This window comes from Medicago sativa, chromosome 1 (assembly GCF_051527215.1).
Source record: "Medicago sativa cultivar Bolivia chromosome 1, Bolivia_mono, whole genome shotgun sequence".
NCBI lineage: Eukaryota > Viridiplantae > Streptophyta > Magnoliopsida > Fabales > Fabaceae > Medicago > Medicago sativa.
Window position 1 is genome coordinate 38,646,890 of NC_140749.1, and position 24,689 is coordinate 38,671,578.

The following is a 24,689-nucleotide window of genomic DNA, read 5'->3' on the forward strand; positions in this document are numbered from 1 at the left end:
TGTCTCTCAAAATCATAATATTAGAAATAATTGAGCTTTTAAGCCAAAACCAAGTAAACAAGTTCCAATGCCTCAACTACGTATACCTCTAGGCCACATGTGGGTGTAGTAGAGGATACCTTGGCTTTTCGCCGGCCAAATGTGACGGAATCATGAAAAACTCAAAGTTCGTCTCACTTTATCACTTTTACAAAAGTATGCAATTTTCAAAGCAAAACAAGTTAAAACTTGATGAAACCAATCACAACCATTTTTAGAAATCATATAAACATTATACAACCTTAACCGCACTTCAATTTCTGGAGAAAAACAAGTTTTCGGAAAAATCAACGTTTGGACCCTTTTTCCAAAGTTAAGTGAAAATTCACAAAATCAAGTCCAATTCGATTCAAACCATGTTCCAGTAGGATTAAGTGCATAAACACAGGTTTAACAAGTTAAAATAAACATTTTAGAAGTCTCGGATTGGTCCCCAAGTGCACGAAACAAAGATTCAAAAGTGGCTGAACTGGGAGTAGCACGCTTAAGCGTCCGCCGCACGCTTAAGCGTCCTAAACACCGTAGCTCAGTGTTTGCACGCTTTCAGCACGCTGGTAGCACGCTTGCTGCTCGCTTAAGCCTGGTGAGCACGCTTAAGCGTCCTCCTTCAGACTGTCAAAAAAAATCAGTTACGGGTTCCAACCCATTTTCATCCAAAATCCCCATTTTGATTCTCCCAAACCCCAAAACTTAACCCAAAACGTGTTTATAGGTCATATACACTTCAAAACACTTAAACGTGCACAAGTTTTGAAATTAAAGCATCAACACAACAAAATTCATCACTTCACCAAACTTCCACAACTTTCAACAACAACAACAATTCTCATCACCAATTCATGATACCCAATGCATCAATTCATCAACAACACATGTTAAACAACAACAACAACATTTGAACATGAATTCATCATCAATCTAACAACCACAACATTATTAATTATCAATTTCATACAAAAACTCATCATGTTCATATCTACCCATTTTAACATACAAATTCAACAACAACAACACAATTATCATTCTAATCATGCATATAATCATATCAACATAATTAAGCACGAATTTCTACAACAAAATCCCAATTAACAACTTAAGCAAAGAATTAGGGATAACCTACAACTATTGATTATGCTTGAATTCTAACCCCCTTGTTTTAATTCTTTAAAATCAACACTAAGGCTTCACTTTAGCTCCAATCCTAGCTCCAATCCTTGAAGCTTAACCTCCCTCTTGTCTTCTCTAGATTCTTCTCTTCAAACCCTTGTTTCCTCTCTATCTCTATCTCCATCTCTTCTCAATTGAAAATGAAAATGTTGGTAAAACCCTATTATCTCTACCAACTAGAGCTTATATAGGTTCCACCTAAATGGACTCAACTTACAAAGTCTTAATGGGCCTAACCCATTTCTATTCTAACCAAAATGTTACTACTCACTTAACGGTAAAATGTAATACTAACGGTCACTTACCGGTAATAAAATAATTACAACACTTTCTCTAGTGGCTTAGTAAAATAACAACTCTCACTAAGGACTAAAAATAATCCTCAGCAGAATTACAAAATTACCCCTACTCTCAAAATGACCAAAATACCCCTAAGTCCAAAATGACAAAAATACCCTTCTAACACCGAATTCTACAAATCCCAACCAAAAATATACACAGAGGCAAATAATCACATAAGAGCACATATAACACACATAATTAAATAGTAAAATAAATCTAACAAAAAATCGGACTGTTACATTCCACAAGAGACCACGGGCTTTTTGGTCAAAACAAGTAGCTTATTCTTGAAGCAAAAGCAGCAAAAGTGGCTTTGAAGGGTGGCACGGCCGTGCCAACTATTGGCACTGCCCGTGCCAAGCTTTTGACTTTGGGGGATTATATTTTTGTCTTCAATCTTCGTATTTTTCACCCGAATCAGCTCCTAATCCTCTTTCTTTTGCTCCAAGACTCAATCTATCAAATATTCGTTCCTGAAATATAATAATATGTAATTGAAGTAAAATAGCTCAAAAAGGAAATAATATTAAAATAAAATAAACTTAAATATAATTAAAACGACACTAAATATTATACTAAAACTAGCTAATTATTGACTCATCAAAGCCTACTCTCGCAGTCCAGGGTCAAACTACTACGCCAAATTCACCTTGGACCAAACACTATTCACATTCTTCTATCACAGGGAGATTTGTTCGCTGCAATAAGGAAGCGGTGTTTTAAAACACTGAATTGTAACTGCTTTTGTCATCACCATTAAGCAATGCTAGACTTTTATGGATTCCACCATTTGTAACCGTCAACCAACAACTCTCAACTATAAAAACTTCACAACCACCACCCCCACATTAAAAAAAGATTTAAATAGTTTTAGCAATGTACAATATATCCAACCCTTAACCTCATACATTTCTCAAACTTTGACTTGAACGTTAGAGAGCTTGCAAGTACACCACCACTTACTGTTCCAACCATCTACCACAAATCCCTTTGAAATTGTTTTTAAATGATAAACAAACTATTGAGTTAAAATTAAGATTATGATTTTATGTTTTTATTTAAATGATAAACGAACCCTTGTATAATAAATCATAATTTTTTTCTTTTGATAAATGATGAATGAGACATACATTGGTTATGACAGTTGCAATCTCAGTTATGCTAGCATCCAAAGTCACCATAATACGATTTACGAAGCTTACGAATTCAAGCATCATCAATTTAAAGAAATTCCTTGGGTAAAAATCATTTGGAACATCAACATACCTCCTTCTAAGTCTCTTTCTGTTTGGAGATTAATGCACTGCAAACTTCCTACTGATGACAACCTCATGTCTAGGGGTTGCAATATCCCATCTATGTGCAGCATTTGCCTAAAGAACACTGAAAGCACTTATCACTTGTTCTTTGAATGTCCCCTTTCTTTTGGTCTTGGTTATCTTATTCTGTCAATCTTGTGTTCCAATTTTCTTCTTTAGAAGACATTTGGAAAATAGTTGATAAATCTTGGTCCCCTCAGTGTAAGATTCTCATCACATCTTCCTTAATCAATGTCCTCAATACTATCTGGTATGTTAGGAATCAAGCCAGGTTCAACAACAAAACGATTCCTTGAAAATCGGCTGTCTCAATGATAATTGCTTCATTCTCTCTTTCTGGCAACTCAACTAGCAAGACTTCAAACAATTCTATCAGAAACTTTACAATTCTTAAAACGTTCTTTTATGTTATTCATCAGCCCAAGCCCCAGGTAATCAAAGAAGTTCTATGGTATCCCCCTCTTGTTAACTGGATAAAATGCAACATAGATGGTACCTCTCAAGGTAATCCAGGTTCTTCAACAGCGGAGGTATTTTTAGGGACTATAATGCTGATTTTCTTTATTGTTTCTCTGAACCTTTGGGAATTAGCAATTCTTACTGTGCTGAACTATGTGCTTTTATAAGAGACATTGAAATTGCTAAACTAAAAAACTGGAATTCACAAACATCATATTTTCAAAAGGCAAACATTGTTTCCCAAACATTGTTATTAGTTAACATACATCAAAAGGCAATAAAAACACTTACAAACATGAATTCACAACATCATTTCATCACAAATTCATCATCAAACTCCTTTTTAATCAAAAACTCATATTTTCACAATTTCATCCAAATTTCACAAACAACACCAACAATTCAAACCCCAACAACATACAAACATATATAATCATTTATAAAGTGATTAGAAACAATTTTGAACAATATCCAGTCATACATTCACGGTTTACACTTAATTGAGCAAAAATCACCAAAACAACTAATTTCAAACATCAACTATGCACTTGAACACATAAACACATCAATTCCATAAAATTCAACATACAATTAACTACATATAAATTAGGTGCACTAAAATCAACATCAAAATTCATAAAAATCACAATTCACACAAAAGCACTTATGATCCAAAAGTAAAAAGATGAGATTATAACTTATTTGATGAAATAGTTATATCCCCCTTATCTCAAAGCTTCAAAGTCTCTAGTTATGGCTTCACACTCCCCTCTAGCTCCCAATCTCTAGCTTTCCTCTTCTCCAAGTTCTTCCTATTCTCTTCTTCTCTCTATTCTTCCCACTTTTTCTCTCTAGCATCACTTTGTTATGAGATAAAATGTTCTAACTCTAATTTTCCTTTCATGAGTTAAGTATATATACTACTCTCCAATGAGATAGGTTTTTAATATTCATAATGGGCCTAATACTATTACTAACAAATTCTAAAAAGTTATTACTCACTAACTCGCGAAAATATTGAATAATTACCATATCGAAATAATTACCTCAATTCACTAGTAACTTAGTAAAAATAACAATTCTCACTAAAACGCCAAAATAACCTTCTCAAATAATGTTACTAATTTATCCTTACTCTCCAAAAGACTTAAATACCCTTCTGGGTCAAAAATCCACTAATCCCAATTCAAATACAAAGACAAATAAACACATATAAACATGTATAATAAATAAATAAATAAAATAATTCTAGCTAAAAACGGACTGTTACAACTCTACCCCACTTAAAAGAATTTTCTCCCTCGAAAATTACCTGAAGAAAACAACTCTGGATAGGAATCCCTCACACGACTCTCCGATTCCTAAGTAACACTCTAATCAGTTGGTCCAAATCAAATCACTTTCTCCAAAGACACACTTGTGAGGAGTCCACTCACGACCGCAACTAATCTTGGTTACCTGCAAGTTACCCATACGAAGAGCAACATTTTCAAGCAGAAGGGATGAGATTCACAAAGCAATAATATTAAGCATATAATTCAATAATTATATCTAACATCTTAAACTTCATTAACTAGCATCATTAATTTCCCTACTTTAGTCATAAACATCATCACATGTCATCGATAATATCACAAACTTCATCACATATCATCGACATAATAATCATGAACATCTTCGTATATCATCAAACATTAGTCATAAGCATCATCATATATCATCAACATAATAATCATAAACATCACATATCATCTTAATCATAAACATGAACATCATATATCATCGTGAACAACTTCAGAATCAATCATCAACATCAACTTCATAATTCAACTTAATTAACTCGACGACTTGACTCGACTATGCAACTCTTATCATCTTAAATCATCTTGAAAATGCAAATGCATGTGGTACCATTTCAAGGCATCAGGCCCCCAACATATTTGAGCGTGAAACGGTTCCAGGGCGTCAAGCCCCCAACTTAATTGAGTAAAAGCTCCAGGGCATGCAATGGCTCCAGGGCATCACGCCCTCAAGTTTGAATGAGTATGCATGGAATCAACATCTTACATCTTAAACAACTTGAACATCATGAACATCTTATAACTTCTTAACATCTTGACGACTTCATAACGACTTGACGACTTATCAACATAAACAATTCACAACATATCATCATTAATGAATGGACAACAACAACTTAAACATCTTAAATATTCCACATAATACATATATATTAATATCACATTATTAATCACATTAATCATCTCAATTCAATAATAACAGCAACATGGCAGCATAGAAAACAACATCATAATATAACAAGATCAAGCAATAATCAACAACATCTTAAACATCTCATATAATCCACAAAAGCATATATAACAATATCACATTGATATTATTAACAGCAGCAGCATTAACAGTCCTTAACAAGCAGTAAGTCATTAAACAACTAGACATAATCAACATAGATAACATAATTAATTATCGTTCTTCATCATATTATAGTATACACATTTAATCGTTTTCAATCTAATTAGCAACAATTCTCAGATTAGCTTAAGTTTCCTATCAGTAATACCTCTCTATTCAACTCTCATCCCTAACCCAAGGTCATCTCAGGACTACACGTGCGAAAGAATCGCAAAGGAAACAAAACAAGGCAGCTAACACCACTTACTCGCGAGGCGAGTTGCATTACTCGCAATGGCGAGCTCACAAAACAGGTTACTCGCAGTGGCGAGTACAATTGCTCGCAAAGCCGAGCCAACATAGCTCTCTAGACCTCTCCTGACTCACTTACTCGCGGTGGCGAGCGACTTGCTCGCGGTGGCGAGCTGCTATGCTCGCGAGGCGAGCTCCCTTGCTCGCAGCGGCGAGCAAAACATCGGTTATGGACCTCTCACACAGGTTGTGCTCGCGGTGGCGAGTGATCTGCTCGCGAGGCGAGCGTTGCCAGTTCTGCCTACCGGAAATTGACAGATTTTCACCAAAAACCCCGATTTTCATCACATTAAACCCCAAACCTGTTTAGAACATTGTATATGATTAATTTATGAACTGTACATCATCTAGGCATAGTTTTAACAAACTTCTATTCAATCAACAATCTATAACAACCTCAAACCCTAATTCTTAAACTCACCGACATCTCATCCAATTCCATGGTTCTAAGCTCAAAACTACATCCAATAATCATCCTATGGATTATCTAAGGTCTGTACACAGTGTCTACATCAATCTAACAACTTTTTATCGGTCAATCCTCAATTCTCCACTTAAAACCCTAATTCCTCAATCCTCACAAACTCTTCCTACAACTCGTTAAATCTAATCGTTAGAATCATACACTTAATAAGATTGAATGTTAGTCTCACCCTTACCTTAACAATCGATGCAGCCTCTTCTCTCTTCTCTTTGTCTTCTCTTCTCTTTGTCTTCTCTTCTCTTCTTGTTCTCCTCTTTTCCAAAAAACGGTTTAACGTAAAAACTCTTTCTAACCTAAGCTTCCTTATTTATAATACTAAATGCTCTTCTTAAATATGTTTAGGCCCAATAACTCTTTCTTCTTTCTATTCTAACCCCCCAAATCTACTTATTCTAATAATTCTCATATTCTAATAAATAATAGAATAAAGCGACTTAATAAAATACCAACACCTCACATATTTAAAATAAATCACATAAATAGACTCTAACTTAATAAAAAATAATTAAATATCAAAGTGGGCGTTACAACTCTCCCCAACTTAAAGAATTTTCTTCCTCGAAAATTTACCTCAGATCAGATGATCCTCATCCTCTGTCTGAGTACCAGATAAAGCAAAGACCTTCCTACTAGCCTGAGCCTTCTTAGGTTTCTTGCATTGTGAACCCATGTGTCCTTCTTCATTGCAATTAAAACACACCACATCATCATGCTTACATTCTGTAATAGTATGTCCCTTCTTACCACAACGGAAACACCGTTTCACCTCTTCAGTACAAGCATTACTCTTATGGGCTTTCTTACCACAAGTGTAGCAAACAACCTCAGCAGTAGTATCTTTCTTTCCAGGTCTCCTCTCATCATTCCCTCTTTGACTACCTTGATCAACAGGGACACTGTAGGGCTTTGGACGGCTTTGCTGACCTTTACCTCTCTTCTCCTTCACAATCTTGTAATGAGTTCTAGTATCCTCTTCATAGATTCTGCAGCTGCTCACTAGTTTAGAAAAGTCACAGATCTTTTGGTAACCAATGGCCCGCTTGATGTCAGCACGCAACCCATTCCCAAACTTGATACACTTGGAAAAGTCAGCATTCTCGGCGGTGTAGTGCGGATAAAACTTAGCTAACTCCACAAACTTTGCAGCATACTCTGTCACAGTCATGTTGTCTTGCTTCAGCTCAAGGAACTCAATCTCTTTCCTTCCGCGAACATCCTCTGGAAAGTATCTATTTAGGAACTATTTCCTAAACACAACCCAAGTAACAACCGCACCATCTTGCTCTAAGGTAGGTAGAAGACTCACCCACCAGTCATCCGCTTCCTCAGCCAGCATGTGCGTACCAAAACGTACCTTCTGATCGTCTTTACATTGCATAACACGGAAGACCCTCTCAATCTCTTTGAACCACATCTGAGCTCCATCAGGGTCGCACCTTCCTTTGAAAGTAGGGGGATGATTCCTCAGAAAAGTCTCCAACATTCTAACCTCAGCATTAGCACCAGCGTTCACATTAGGCTGTTGCCCAACAGCTTCCAACGCAGCAGCAATAGCAGCATCATTTCTTCCAGCCATCTTAGTTCTCTACACAACACACAACAATCATAATAACATAATAATGGTATTCCAACTGTTAGACGACACAACTCGACTCAACTACTTGGCTGGATGGACCGACCTGCTCTGATACCAATTGTAACACCCCGTTTTCCCAACATAAAAATTTCTTAATAAAATCAAAGTTTTCAACACAAACGGAATGTCACATATCATTTCATAAAATCGTAAATGGAGTTAATAAATATTAATCCCTCAAAAATCCAACAACATATTATTTAAATCTTCGCAGCGGAATTAATTCAACAACTTAAACATAATCCTTGACACAAGGGCCTCAACATAAAATCTCATAAAACATAGTTCGATAATAAATCATGAAAATCTTCTTTAAATAATACGTAAGGAACAGAAAGCAACAACATAAATTCTCATCCCGTTACGTATCAGAGCACCTAAGACACACTTGTGAGGAGTCCACTCACAACCGCAACTAATCTTGGTTACCTGCAAGTTACCCATACGAAGAGCAACATTTTCAAGCAGAAGGGGTGTGATTCACAAAGCAATAATATGAAGCATATAATTCAACAATTATATCTAACATCTTAAACTTCATTAACCAGCATCATTAATCTCCCTACTTTAATCATAAACATCATCACATGTCATCGATAATATCACAAACATCATCACATATCATCGACATAATAATCATGAACATCTTCGTATATCATCAAACATTAGTCATAAGCATCATCATATATCATCAACATAATAATCATAAACATCACATATCATCTTAATCATAAACATGAACATCATATATCATCGTGAACAACTTCAGAATCAATCATCAACATCAACTTCATAATTCAACTTAATTAACTTGACTACTTGACTTGACTATGCAACTCTTATCATCTTAAATCATCTTGAAAATGCAAATGCATGTGGTACCATTTCAGGGCATCAAGCCCCCAACATATTTGAGCGTAAAAAGGCTCCAGGGCGTCAAGCCCCCAACTTAATTGAGTAAAAGCTCCTGGGCATGCAATGGCTCCAGGGCATCAAGTGATGAGTCTATATTTAGTCTATTTTTATGCATTATTTAGTTTAGTTTTATTTAGATTTGAATTTATTTTATTGCAATAATATTTCCTTTTTGAATCTTTTTACTACAATTGCATATTTTATATTTCAGGAAGGAATATATGATGGAAGGTGTTTTGGAGCAAAAGAAAGGAGTCTGGAGCTGATTTGGAGCTAAAATACGAAAGATTCGGAACAAAAATATAGAGCCCCCAAGTCAGAAACTTGGCACGGCCCGTGCTAAGGTTGGCACGGCCGTGCCACCTCTCTGGATAACTTTTGCTGCTTTTGCTTTAGGCCCAAGTTACCCTGTTGTAGTTTTACCGAATAGCCCTTATAGTTGCTTAGATTTTAAATCAATTGTAAAGCTATAAATAGAGTAGCTCTCCATCATAAACATTCATCTTTTGTTCTTGGAATAAAAGTTCACTTTTATATTATTGTTCTTTTACTTTATTGATTTCTCTCTTCTTCCCCCATGTCTACAATGAACGTTAGTGAGTAGACTCTTCTTTGTCTTGGGATTGTTGGATAAGTCTAATGACGTAATCCGGATCAAGCCAAGCCTTAAACTCTAATTATATGTTACCTTAATTCCTAATCTAAATTCACCGTTTTAACATGAATTAATTATTATCAAACTATGGAAGCGAACGTGGAGGGTTTGATAATGATTAATTCATCATCTTAGATATCAATTCATAAAGCGAACGCGGAATTTTGATATCCGAACAAGTGAATTTAGACAAGGTTTGCGAAACATGAGAATAGTCTAGCAAACCTTGGGACACATAAAGTTTCGATCTTCAAGGGTCCCAAAGGCAATCACCCATGAGAATAGGTGTGGTTGTTGGAGGGATACACTCACTGACTTCGAGAGAAGCTGTGATATGCTAAAGAGAAACTTGTCCTTAGAAATTAGGATTAACGCATAATTATAAGTTTAAGGCTTGCTTGTGAAAAGATTCGTTGTTATGATGAACCAATAATCCCAAGGCTCTTTTATTATTATTATTGTTATTTACCTTCAGCAACTAAACCTCCCTTTTTATAATCTTTCTTCTTTCCTAATCATTATCTAAAAGTTAATCGAATTCATAACTCCCTAGCGGAACGATACTCTTTTACTACTATTACTTCGATAGACCGTGCACTTGCGGTTTGGCCTATCAAGTTTTTGGCGCCGTTGCCGGGGAGTTATTGCAATTTGGTTAACTTTTTTTTAACAATTAGACTAAAAAAAAAAAATCTTTTTCGTTATTTTATCCTATTTTATTTTATTGTGTTTCTTTTTATATTTCTTTCTAAAAAAAAAACATATATATATAATATATTATTTCCTCTTTTATTATTATTTTACTTTTATTTTAAAAAAAAAATATCTCTCTCTCTCTATATAAAAAAAAAAAAATCTTTTGCTTTATCTTATTTTATTTTATTTATTTCTTTCTCTATTTCTTCTTTTTCCTTTAACTTCTTGGGAAGATAATAACGATATGACTAAGGAACGCTCTCTCAATGAGTATGCAATCCCATCTTCAAATGAGTCATACGATGCTATTGTGTACCCAACGGTTGAGGACAATTTTGAAATAGAACCTGCACTTGTTCACTTAGTGCAGCAAAATCAATTTTTCGGATCACCCACTGAGGATCCGAATTTTCATATTTCAACCTTTTTAAGACTCAGTGGAACCTTGAATGCAAACCAAGAGGCCGTAAGGCTGCACCTCTTTCCTTTCTCCTTAGGGGGTAGAGCTAGTGCTTGGTTTCATTCATTGGAAATTGGTTCTATCTTTTCATGGCAACAAATGAAGCAAGTTTTTCTTGCCCGATTCTTTCCCTATTCTAAAACCGTCCAATTAAGGATTCAAATCACACAATTCACTCAAAAAGATGGAGAATCTCTTTACGATGCGTGGGAGCATTTCAAAGAAATGCTTAGACTTTGTCCCCATCATGGTTTAAAGAATTGGCTTATTATTCACATTTTTTATAATGGCCTTTTGTTTACCACAAAAATTTATGTTGATGCAGCTGCAGGTGGAGCTTTAATGAACAAGAATTACACAGAAGCATACGCCTTGATTGAAGACATGGCTCAAAATCATTACAAGTGGACCGACGAGAGAGCCATCATTAATTCTTCACCCTCCAAAAAGGAGGCAGGTATGTATGAAGTCTCTAACTATGATCACCTTGCCGTTAAGATTGATGCATTAACCCAAAAATTTGAAAAAATAAATGTTAGTGTCATCTCTTCTTCTTCTTCTGCATCTCCTTCTTGTGAAATTTGTGGTGTATTTGGCCATTTTGGCATTGATTGCGAACTAGGTAGTGTTTTTAGAAGTCCTGAGCAAGTAAACCATGCTCAATATAATCAAGGGTTTAGAAACAACCAAATTTTTTTTCAAACCCCTCAAAATCTTTTTGGACAACAAACAACACCACCCAGTTATGCAAACAACCAAAGAGTCCCTCAAAAATCCAGCTTGGAACTTTTTTAGAAAATTTTTGTATAAATCAATCCGAGCAGCTCCAAGAGCTTGAAAATCAAACTGAATTTTTGAAGGACTCTATTGCCAAACTTACATCAAAAGAAGACTCCATAGTTACTCACAGTAAGATGCATGAGACTCAGACTTCTCAAGTACCCCAACAAGTGGCTACTCCCTCTCAATCCTCCGAAGTCCTCCTAGACCAAACTGAAACCAACCTCAATAACCATATAAGTGTCATTACCCTTAGGGATGGTAAACAATTAGAGGACCCCATTGTGAAAGCTAATAACAATGAAGGAGAGATAGGGTGTGATGAGCCTCAAAGTGAGAAAGCCATAGGAGAGAATGAAAAGTCATTTGTTTCACCATCTCATGAGCCTGAAATTCCATTAACACAAGGGTTTGATGAGTCCAAGTTAGATGAGCAGTTTATGAATCTTATTAAAATACTTCCAAACAAATTGCCACCTAAGCTTAAGAATCTAGGAAGTTTTTCCCTACCTTGTGTCATAGGATCTAAAACCTTTGAGAAAACCATGTGTGATTTGGGAGAGAATGTTTGTTTGATGCCATTGTCCCTTTCTGAAAGATTGGGTATAGGATAGATAAATCACTTTCTAACTGTCAAGCTAATGACTCTAAACGAGCGCTTCGTGGGAGGCAACCCACGCATTTAATTGCTTTTGTTTTTGTTTGTTTTTCTTTGTTTTAAGTTGTTTTGTAGGTAATTGTCCAAGTATGATTCAAGAAAAACTGAAAATTTTGAAGCCCCCGTGACCAGAATGTTGGCACGGCCTGTGCTAAGGTTGGCACGGCCCGTGCTAAGGTTGGCACGGCCGTGCCAACCCAAAACCACCCAAAATCAAAAAACTGGCAGGATGTTGGCACTACCCGTGCCAATATTGGCACTGCCCGTGCCAAGCTTCTGCACCACATACCTTCAAAAAATTTCTTCTCCTTCCCCATTCACTCACTTCTCCCTAAAAACTCCATTAACCCCCAACCTCCAAACCTCCATAACTCCACCAAATCCAAGACATTCTTAACCAAATTATCCCAATTCATCATTCCAAACTTAACCACCAATCAAAACCAACCTTCATCCAACCAAACACCAAATTCATACACCAATAAACCCTAACCCAATTTCTTCACCAATCTTCATTATCAAACACATAAACCTTACTCAAACATCAACCCCAACCCTAAACCAATCTTTTCCACCACAAATCTTCCAAAACCCTAACCTTCAACCAAACCACACAAAGTCAATCTAAGGTCAAGGTCTAATGGCTTCAAGAAGAAGTGGTAAGGAACCAGCAAGGTCTCAAGGAGGACCTCCCTCAAAGAAGCAAGCACAAGTCAAGAATCATGGGATCAAGTTTAAGGACAACTCACAAAGGGATAGGTATAAAATTCTAATCTTTAAACCCTTGCATCCTTCTCGATATCTTGATTCTTACACTTTGAATATGCTAGAGCTTAGAAATGATGTCTATAGGTTGATAGGAAGGCTAGGTTGGACTGATATGTTAGAACCTATGAGGGATTATGAGAATTTCACCTATGAATTTTTGAGTTCCATTGTTTTTACTAAAGATAGGTTGAATTATGATAACCCGAACCATAAAGTTTCCTTTAGGCTAACGAATATTGATTATGATATGTCTCTTCAGCACTTTTGTGATGCCTTAGGTTTTGCAAACGAGGGGTATATCCATGATTCTTGGGATCCTAGCCTTAAGCCGGTTGACTATCAACCCGCTGTATTTTGGGAACGTATCACCGGCCTTAGCTCCTTTGTCACTAGAGCCAATAAAGCTAGCAACATTCAAAACCCCGTACTTAGGTACCTTCAAAGGGTAATGACTTGCACTATTTGGGGTAGAACCGAGTTAGGAAACACTAGAACCGATGAGCTCTTCATGTTGTAGGCAATGCTCTACAACCACCCCGTCAACACTTGTCTCTATTTGATTGATTACCTAGACTTCGTAGGTACTAGGCCAGCCGGTAAAGGAGACATAGTGGTGGGTGGCATCATTACATACACAGCTAGGTGTTTTGGTTTGAGTGAGGATGAAGGGATCAAACAAATTGAGGGCAATAATAGGCTTAACATAGACACCCTCATTGCTATAAATTTCATTAAACCTCGTCCACCCCTCCATCACCTACTCAAGATAAATGTGCCAATCTTGTTTTCACCGAGGTGGAAGCAAATTTGTTGTATGTTGATGATGTGCAGGTTCTTGGTGAGCAAGATTACGATGAAGGAGAAGGTGCTAACTTGCACCATGATGTGGGAGGAAGTGCTAACTTGCACCAAGAGAAGCACCATGGCCATGACACCGATAATCTAAATGAAGATCAAAGATGGGCATGGATACATAATGACGTTGAAAGTATGAGCACCGAGCAACAAAGGAAAGGTGTTGAAATCTCCGGACTTAGAAATGAAGTCCAAAAGGGCAACCACATCAATAAAGAAAATAATGAAATGCTCTGACGGATGATGCAACACCTTCATCTCCAAGGTCCTCCTTATGGACCTCAATGAACAATTGTGAGCTTTCCCCTTCCTCTCTTCCCTTCTCTCTTCTCTCCTTCTCCTACTCTTTCTTCTTCTCCTTCTTCTACTCCTTCTTCTTCTACTTCTTCTTATTCTCTTTTAATTTCTTTTTCTTTGAATCATTGAGGACAATGCTTCCCCTAAGTGTGTGTGTGTGTGTGTGTGTGTGTGTGTGTGTGGGGGGGGGGGGGGGGGGGGGGGGGCTAATAAAGTGTCTAGAGTCGTAGTGTTCCAAACTCCCTTGAACTTTATTCTTTTGTTTTGTTTTTATAGTGAAAGGCATGATTAAGTAGCTTGTTTTTAATGTAAAATCATGGCATAAATTTTTTTGTTGTCTCTCTTAAAAAGGTTGTTTCTTGTACATGAAAGTAATTTCTTGTGTTTTTAGTGTTCTTGCTATACCCACATCATGTTTTATTGTGAAAAATTCTCCAATGAGAAAAGCACCCAGTTGCAATCTTTGAGCAAGTGTATGAGTAGGTATTTTAAGGAGCACGTTCTATCTTTAGTGTTAACTTAGACCCTTAAAAGTCTTTAGAGTAAAAGTAATATAAGTTTGTGTGGGAAAATAATCAATTGTGCTTTATTGTTATATTCTCTTAATTGTTAAAGTTAAATGGGGCGGGAGAATGGCACCAACATGTGGGGGAAAGGACAATCCCTAACTTCCTAATTGTGGTGGTGACTCCCTAATTTGAACTTAAAGTAAATTAAATTCATCAATGCTAGGGGGAAAGTACAATTACATCCAAAAAGACTTCCTACGCGGAGATGAAATAAAGAAATTTTGCAGCACTGCTTAGGGTGATTTTGAATCTAGGGGGAAAGGGCAATTACATCCGAGAAGACTTCCTATGAGGATAGATAGCCCCTAAGCATCTGCAGCCCCTTTGTGCTTAATTGTTAATTTAATTTAATTTTAACTTAAATTCCCATCACTCTTATATGAAATGAAGAAAGGACTTTTCTTGGTTACTTTAGCATTAAGGATAGAACCTGTTCCTCATAATATCTGTCTTATACAGGAGCAAGAAAAGGGTTGGACTGCACACACACACACTCACTTAAGACTTGATGTTGGGTTGAATAGGTTCACGAGGAATGTTTGAAATTGTGATTAGTGTGCTTGAAACAAAACCTTCAAAGAGACTTGTGTTTTCAATTGCATTGTCATAATTAATCCTTTTAGTTGCTGCTATGTCCATTGCCTTTTGCTTGAGGACAAGCAAAGATTCAAGTGTGGGGGAGTTTGATGAGTCTATATTTAGTCTATTTTTATGCATTATTTAGTTTAGTTTTATTTAGATTTGAATTTATTTTATTGCAATAATATTTCCTTTTTGAATCTTTTTACTACAATTGCATATTTTATATTTTAGGAACGAATATATGATGGAAGGTGTCTTGGAGCAAAAGAAAGGAGACTGGAGCTGATTTGGAGCAAAAATACGAAAGATTCGGACCAAAAATATAGAGCCCCCTAGTCAGAAGCTTGGCACGGCCCGTGCTAAGGTTGGCACGGCCGTGCCACCTCTCTGGATAACTTTTGCTGCTTTTGCTTTAGGCCCAAGTTACCCTGTTGTAGTTTTACCGAATAGCCCTTATAGTTGCTTAGATTTTAAGTCAATTGTAAAGCTATAAATAGAGTAGCTCTCCATCATAAACATTCATCTTTTGTTTTTGGAATAAAAGTTCACTTTTATATTATTGTTCTTTTACTTTATTGCTTTCTCTCTTCTTCCCCCATGTCTACAATGAACGTTAGTGAGTAGACTCTTCTATGTCTTGGGATTGTTGGATAAGTCTAATGACGTAATCCGGATCAAGCCAAGCCTTAAAACCTAATTATATGTTACCTTAATTCCTAATCTAAATTCACTGTTTTAACATGAATTAATTATTATCAAACTATGGAAGCGAACGCGGAGGGTTTGATAATGATTAATTCATCATCTTAGATATCAATTCATAAAGCGAACGCGGAGCTTTGATATCAGAACAAGTGAATTTAGACAAGGTTTGTGAAACATGAGAATAGTCTAGCAAACCTTGGGACACATAAAGTTTCGATCTTCAAGGGTCCCAAAGGAAATCACCCATGAGAATAGGTGTGGTTGTTGGAGGGATACACTCACTGACTTCGAGAGAAGCTGTGATATGCTAAAGAGAAACTTGTCCTTAGAAATTAGGATTAACGCATAATTATAAGTTTAAGGCTTGCTTGTGAAAAGATTCGTTGTTATGATGAACCAATAATCCCAAGGCTCTTTTATTATTATTATTGTTATTTACCTTCAGCAACTAAACCTCCCTTTTTATAATCTTTCTTCTTTCCTAATCATTATCTAAAAGTTAATCGAATTCATAACTCCCTAGCAGAACGATACTCTTTTACTACTATTACTTCGATAGACCGTGCACTTGCGGTTTGGCCTATCATCAAGCCCTCAACTTTGAATGAGTATGCATGGAATCAACATCTTACATCTTAAACAACTTGAACATCATGAACATCTTATAACTTCTTAACATCTTGACGACTTCATAACGACTTGACGACTTATCAACATAAACAATTCACAACATATCATCATTAATGAATGGACAACAACAACTTAAACATCTTAAATATTCCACATAATACATATTTATTAATATCACATTATTAATCACATTAATCATCTCAATTCAATAATAACAGCAACATGGCAGCATAGAAAACAGCATCATAATATAACAAGATCAAGGAATAATCAACAACATCTTAAACATCTCATATAATCCACAAAAGCATATATAACAATATCACATTGATATTATTAACAGCAGCAGCATTACCAGTCCTTAACAAACAGTAAGTCATTAAACAACTAGACATAATCAACATAGATAGCATAATTCATTATCGTTCTTCATCATATAATAGTATACACATTTAATCGTTTTCAATCTAATTAGCGACAATTCTCAGATTAGCTTAAGTTTCCTATCAGTAATACCTCTCTATTCAACTCTCATCCCTAACCCAAGGTCATCTCAGGACTACACGTGCGAAAGAATCGCAAAGGAAACAAAACAAGGCAGCTAACATCACTTACTCGCGAGGCGAATTGCATTACTCGCAATGGCGAGCTCACAAAACAATTTACTCGCAGTGGCGAGTACAATTTCTCGCAAAAGCAAGCCAACATAGCTCTCTGGACCTCTCCTGACTCACTTACTCGCGGTGGCGAGCGACTTGCTCGCGGTGGCGAGCTGCTTTGCTCGCGAGGTGAGCTCCCTTGCTCGCAGCGGGGAGCAAAACATCGTGGACCTCTCGCACAGGTTGTGCTCGCGGTGGCGAGCGATCTGCTCGCGAGGCGAGCGTTGCCAGTTCTGCTACGGGAAATTGACAGATTTTCACCAAAAACCCCGATTTTCATCACATTAAACCCCAAACCTGTTTAGAACATTGTATATGATTAATTTATGAAATGTACATCATCTAGGCATAGTTTTAACAAACTTCTATTCAATCAACAATCTATAACAACCTCAAACCCTAATTCTTAAACTCACCGACATCTCATCCAATTCCATGGTTCTAAGCTCAAAACTACATCCAATAATCATCCTATGGATTATCTAAGGTCTGTACACAATGTCTACATCAATCTAACAACTTTTTATCGGTTAATCCTCAATTCTCCACTTAAAACCCTAATTCCTCAATCCTCACAAACTCTTCCTACAACTCGTTAAATCTAATCGTTAGAATCATACACTTAATAAGATTGAATGTTAGTCTCACCCTTACCTTAACAATCGATGCAGCCTCTTCTCTCTTCTCTTTGTCTTATCTTTTCTTCTTGTTCTCCTCTTTTCCAAAAAGCGGGTTAACGTAAAAACTCTTTCTAACCTAAGCTTCCTTATTTATAATACTAAATGCTCTTCCTAAATATGTTTAGGCCCAATAACTCTTTCTTCTTTCTATTCTAACCCCCCAAATCTACTTATTCTAATAATTCTCATATTCTAATAAATAATAGAATAAAGCCACTCAATAAAATACCAACACCTCACATATTTAAAATAAATCACATAAATAGACTCTAACTTAATAAAAAAATAATTAAATATCAAAGTGGGCGTTACAAAAATCGCAAGTTTTGCAAACTTGGGGGGTCAAAAGTGCATTTTAGCCATTATAATATTATTATGTAAATATATAATAATTCAATATAAAACTTAGATGTCTAATTTGAATGTTACGGAAAAATCTAAAAAACTAAGAGATAACATGCATTGTGCAATTGCTCCATGTTTTATGTATATATGTTGTATTTATATTATGATCTATACTATTGAGATGGATTAGTCTGAGTGACATAGGCTTTAATAGATTAAGTTACATAGAAATCGCGATAAAGACTGAACCATAGAAGAGAAATGACTTGGACTGGTGAACAGATGCTTTTGTATTTGGTGTCAGTGGGGGTTCTCTAGTACATAGCCAAATTCTCTTTTGAGTTAAGGATAATCCTAAGGATCTTTTTGAAGTTATCACTTCTTCATTTATTTTGGGTATTAATTGAAGTTGTAGTGTGCCTTGAAGTTGTGCCTTTCCAAAAATCATATTCAATCTTATCATCATTTTAGAAGAAGAGTTGAAACAAAAAATTATTCTAACTTTATGAAAGTATGATCATGCCTAAAGTTTTAAATATTTTTCAGAAGTTGATTGAAAAAAATACATTGTCGCCGTTAAAAATCAGGGTGTAACATAAATTGAATTGTTATATCAAAGACGATACAGGACAATAAACTATTATTTGTATAGACGTTATATTTATCATATCTTTCAAAAGAGAACAAACCCTGCCAACTATCAAAGACAATACAGGACAATAAACTATTATTTGTATAGACGTTATATTTATCATATCTCTTAAAAGAGAACAAACCCTATATATTTATATTAAAAAATTTAAATGTAAGAAAAATATAAAGTTAAGTGTGAGTAAAATTACAAAAGTAGGAAAATTATGATATAATGCATAATATAAAAGGGTTAGAAAGAGTATTAAAAATCTAATTTTCAACTTAAATGTTAAAGATAATTTGAGAGGAAATATTGTAATGTTATTATGTAAATATATAATATTTAAATATAAAAATCAGATGCCTAAATTGAATGTCATGAAAATATTTCAAAAACCAAGAATAAGACAATCAAATATTATTATTTTTTGCATTATTTTTTTTTTACCATCATCTTAAAGTACAAAGTCATACCTAAAAATTCTTCAAATTAGAAAGAAAAAAAAATTAAAACTATTGGGGTGCTAACCCAATAACAAAACGACAACTTATAGAATATTCCAGATGTTTGTGTACTCTTTTAGGTATGGTTATAATACATAATCATGTAAGCACGTAATCATTTGAGGTGAACTCTGCTTTGCATTTACACATGGTTATGTACATACACTTTGGTTTCAAAGGAGGTCGACAAAACAATTTTTTTACACAATCTGAATCTCTAAAGCATCTATAATATGTTCCTGTAATGAAGAAAGATATTAAGATAATGTAACCAAAATACGATAAAATATCGTGTATGAAGTAAAAAAGGAAATTTGAAAACGATAAAATAGCTTACCTTCAATATTTGTTGCAACAAGAAATAGAGAAAGAAAGATAATAATAACATAAACATACTTAACAATTTCAGTCATATTCACCCTCCTTTTCATATAAGAAATAGTTTTGTCACTAAATAATTTATATAATTGATGCCCTCCATACTTCAATTAAGCTTATATTAGCCTTTACAGAGATTTAAAACCCATCCTAATATTATAATATTTATTAAATGTCTCTTTATTATATTAACGTGTTCTTTTTCTCGAAGTTATCAATTAAGTATATACTAGCCTTTATGGAGACTTAAAAACCAACCTAATATTATAGTATTTATTAAATGTCTCTCATGTATATTAAGGTGTTCTTTTCCTCAAGTTAGGACACTTAGTAAAAGGGTCGCATAAAACCTGACCAACCACAAGTAATTATTTTTTTTTACCAAATTTTCATTATCTTATAACTTTTTTTTATAGGAAAGAGAAAAATTACAAAAGATGACTAATATTGTTGGAAAACATATATATGTATTAATGGAGTGCCTTCTGGACTGCTCAGAAGCCTGATGAGTAAATCCGCAAGTGCACGGTTTACCGAAGTAGTAATAAAAGATATCGTTCCGACAGGGAGTTATGAATTCAATTAACTTTCAATAAGGATCAGAGAAGAGTTTTAAGTTATAAAGTTTGGATTTTTAATTAAAAGAAAATAATAAAAATAAAAGAGCATTGGGATTATTGGTTCATCGTAATGACAAGTCCCTCTCAAACCAAAACCTGAACTTATAATGTTATGTTGGACCTAATTTCTAAAGACCAGTTTCCCTTTAGCCCCTCACCTTTTCGACCAAGTCCAGTGAGAGTTTACCTCTTGTAATCAAACCTATTTCGCTGATTTGATTACTAGAAGAAGCTTATAAGGATTGAAACTACCAATGTCTCAAGAATTGCAAAGACTATTTCGCTGCCTTTGCAATTCTTGTCTAAATTCACTTGTTCCAATATCAAAGCTCCGCGTTTGCATTATGAATTGATATTTGAGATAATGGATTAACAATTATCAAACCATCCACTTTCGTTTCCACAGTTTGATAATGGTTAATTCATGTTAAAACGGTGAATTTAGATTAGAAATTAGGGTTACATAAAATTAAGGTTAAAGCTTGGTTTGATTAGGATTATGTCATTAGACTTATCCAACAATCCCAAGACAAAAGAAGTCTACTCACTAACGTTCATTGTAGACATAGAAGAGAAGAAGAAGAAGAAGAAGAAGAACATAAAAGTAAATAAAATAAAGGTGAACTTTTATTCCAAGAACAAAAGATGAGTGTTAATGATAGATGGCTACTCTATTTATTGTCTTATTGTCAACTTAAAACCTAAGCAACTATACAGTAGAATGTTCCACAAGAAACCACAGGCTTTTTGGTCAAAACAAGTAGCTTATTCTTGAAGCAAAAGCAGCAAAAGTGGCTTTGGAGGGTGGCACGGCCGTGCCAACTATTGGCACTGCCCGTGCCAAGCTTCTGACTTTGGGGATTATATTTTTGTCTTCAATCTTCGTATTTTTCACCCAAATCAGCTCCTAATCCTCTTTCTTTTGCTCCAAGACTCAATCTATCAAATATTCATTCCTAAAATATAATAATATGTAATTGAAGTAAAATAGCTCAAAAAGGAAATAATATTAAAATAAAATAAACTTAAATCTAATTAAAATGACACTAAATATTATACTACAACTAGCTAATTATTAACTCATCAAAGCCTACTCTCGCAGTCCAGGGTCAAACTACTACGCCAAATTCACCTTGGACCAAACACTATTCACATTCTTCCATCACGTGGAGATTTGTTCGCTGTAGTAAGGAAGCGACGTTTTAGAACACTGAATTGTAACTGCTTTTGTCATCACCATTAAGCAATGCTAGACTTTTATGGATTCCACCATCTGTAACCGTCGACCAACAACTCTCAACAATAAAAACCTCACAACCACCACCCCCACATTAAAAAAAGATTTAAATAGTTTTAGCAATGTAAAGTATATCCAACCCTTTTTGAATAAGACAATATATCCAACCCTTAACCTCCTACATTTCTGAAACTTTGACTTGAACGTTAGAGAGCTTGCAAGTACACGACCACTTGCTGTTCCAACCATCTACCACAAATCCCTTTGAAATTGTTTTTAAATGATAAACAAACTCTTGAGTTAAAATTAAGATTATGATTTTATGTTTTTATTTAAATGATAAACAAACCCTTGTATAATAAATCATAATTTTTTTTCTTTTGATAAATGATGAATGAGACATACATTGGTTATGACGGTTGAAATCTCAGTTATGCTAGCATCCAAAGTCACCATAATATGATTTACGAAGCTTACGAATTCAAGCATCATCAATTTCAAGAAATTCCTTGGGTAAAAATCATTTGGAACATCAACATACCTCCTTCTAAGACTATTTCTGTTTGGAGATTAATGCACTGCAAACTTCCTACTGATGACAACCTCATGTCTAGGGCTTGCAATATCCCATCTATGTGCAACATTTGCCTAAACACTGAAAGCACTTATCACTTGTTCTTTGAATGTCCCCTTGCTTTTGGTTTTGGTTATCTTATTCTGTCAATCTAGTGTTCCAATTTTCTTCTTTAGAAGACATTTGGAAAATAGTTGATAAATCTTGGTCCCCTCAGTGTAAGATTCTCATCACATCTTCCTTAATCAATGCCCTCAATACTATCTGGTATGTCAGGAATCAAGCCAGGTTCAACCACAATACGATTCCTTGAAAATCGGCTGTCTCAATGATAATTGCTTCATTCTCTCTTTCTGGCAACTCAACTAGCAAGACTTCAAATAATTCTATCAGAGACTTCACAATTCTTAAAACGTTCTTTTGTGTTATTCATCAGCCCAAGCCCCTGGTAATCAAAGAAGTTCTATGGCATCCCCCTCTTGTTAACTGGATAAAATGCAACATAGATGGTACCTCTCAAGGTAATCCAGGTTCTTCAGCAGCGGAGGTATTTTTAGGGACCATAATGCTGATTTTCTTTATTGTTTCTATGAACCTTTGGGAATTAGCAATTCTTACCGTGCTGAACTGTGTGCTTTTATAAGAGCCATTAAAATTGCTAAACTAAAAAACTGGAATTTACAAATATCATATTTTCAAAAGGCAAACATTGTTTCCCAAACATTGTTATTAGTTAACATACATCAAAAGGCAATAAAAACACTTACAAACATGAATTCACAACATCATTTCATCACAAATTCATCATCAAACTCCTTTTTAATCAAAAACTCATATTTTCACAATTTCATCCAAATTTCACAAACAACACCAACAATTCAAACCCCAACAATATACAAACATATATAATCATTTATCAAGTGATTAGAAACAGTTTTGAACAATATTCAGTCACACATTCACGGTTTACACTTAATTGAGCAAAAATCACCAAAACAACTTATTTCAAACATCAACTATGCACTTGAACACATAAACACATCAACTCCATAAAATTCAACATACCAATAACTACACATAAATTAGGTGCACTAAAATCAACAACAAAATTCATAAAAATCACAATTCACACAAAAGCACTTATGATCCAAAAGTAAAAAGATGAGATTATAACTTATTTGATGAAATAGTTATATCCCCCTTATCTCAAAGCTTCAAAGTCTCTAGTTATGGCTTCACACTCCCCTCTAGCTCCCAATCTCTAGCTTTCCTCTTCTCCAAGTTCTTCCTATTCTCTTCTTCTCTCTATTCTTCCCACTTTTTCTCTCTAGCATCACTTTGTAATGAGATAAAATGTTCTAACTCTAATTTTCCTTTCATGAGTTAAGTATATATACTACTCTCCAATGAGATAGGTTTTTAATATTCATAATGGGCCTAATACTATTACTAACAAATTCTAAAAAGTTATTACTCACTAACTCGCGAAAATATTGAATAATTACCATATCGAAATACTTACCTCAATTCACTAGTAACTTAGTAAAAATAACCATTCTCACTAAAACACCAAAATAACCTTCTCAAATAATTTTACTAATTTATCCTTACTCTCCAAAAGACTTAAATACCCTTCTGGGTCAAAAATCCACTAATCCCAATTCAAATACATTCAAAGACAAATAAACACATATAAACATGTATAATAAATAAATAAATAAAATAATTCTAGCTAAAAACGGGCTGTTACAACTCTACCCCACTTAAAAGAATTTTCGCCCTCGAAAATTACCTGAAGAAAACAACTCTGGATAGGAATCCCTCATACGACTCTCCGATTCCTAAGTAACACTCTCATCAGTTGGTCCAAATCAAATCACTTTCACCAAAACTATCTCTTTTCTTCTTAAGTGCTTACATTGTTCTTCATATGCTTTCTCAGATATTGCTTGTTTTCCAAGCATCTTATTATCTTCATATATTCTCTGCTTCTCAAGTTCTTCTAATTCATCAAACTTGATATGCATGCTTTCTTCTATCGTATGAGTTCTTAAATTGTATACTCTAATATGCCTTTATTTTTGGACAAAACAAATGGAAAATATGGTTGTTGATTCTTTAAATGGTAGAAAATCTAATACTTTTATAAAAGATTTGGTTTGACATTAAATGTAGAGCTATTGAAAATAAAATTAAGTGACGTGTGTTTTGGAAAGTGAGAAGCTTTACGACTCTAGACATTTTTATAACTAGATAAATTAGGCATTGTAATTTTTTAAAATGAAAAGTTTTGGTATTTTGAAGTTTTTAATTAGAAAA

General features: G+C 34.8%; 1 protein-coding gene, 2 long non-coding RNA genes and 1 other non-coding gene across 5 annotated transcripts; all 4 read right to left on the minus strand.

The window, feature by feature from the left end:
* Window positions 1-1,783: 1,783 nt before the first annotated feature.
* Window positions 1,784-4,388, minus strand: LOC146954834 (uncharacterized). Of its 2 annotated transcripts, XR_015015257.1 has the most exons (4): window positions 4,025-4,388; window positions 3,364-3,521; window positions 2,815-3,215; window positions 1,784-2,021 (listed from the first exon to the last, which is right to left on the minus strand). It is a non-coding gene; the product is annotated as an uncharacterized LOC146954834 (long non-coding RNA). The 2 variants fall into 2 exon arrangements; XR_015015256.1 differs by lacking the exon at window positions 4,025-4,388 and having other exon boundaries at window positions 1,785-2,021; window positions 3,364-3,827.
* Window positions 4,389-7,105: 2,717 nt separating this feature from the next.
* Window positions 7,106-8,110, minus strand: LOC146954835 (uncharacterized). The gene is made up of 2 exons (XM_085746222.1): window positions 8,024-8,110; window positions 7,106-7,708 (listed from the first exon to the last, which is right to left on the minus strand). The coding sequence occupies exons 1-2, from the start codon at window positions 8,108-8,110 to the stop codon at window positions 7,106-7,108; spliced, it is 690 nt and encodes a 229-aa protein (XP_085602348.1).
* A 2,933-nt stretch (window positions 8,111-11,043) lies between these two features.
* LOC146954836 (small nucleolar RNA R71) lies at window positions 11,044-11,150 on the minus strand. Its single transcript, XR_015025211.1, has one exon. It is a non-coding gene; the product is annotated as a small nucleolar RNA R71 (small nucleolar RNA).
* Window positions 11,151-21,164: 10,014 nt separating this feature from the next.
* Window positions 21,165-24,052, minus strand: LOC146954837 (uncharacterized). Its single transcript, XR_015015261.1, has 2 exons — window positions 23,545-24,052; window positions 21,165-23,041 (listed from the first exon to the last, which is right to left on the minus strand). It is a non-coding gene; the product is annotated as an uncharacterized LOC146954837 (long non-coding RNA).
* Between the last annotated feature and the right edge of the window lie 637 nt (window positions 24,053-24,689).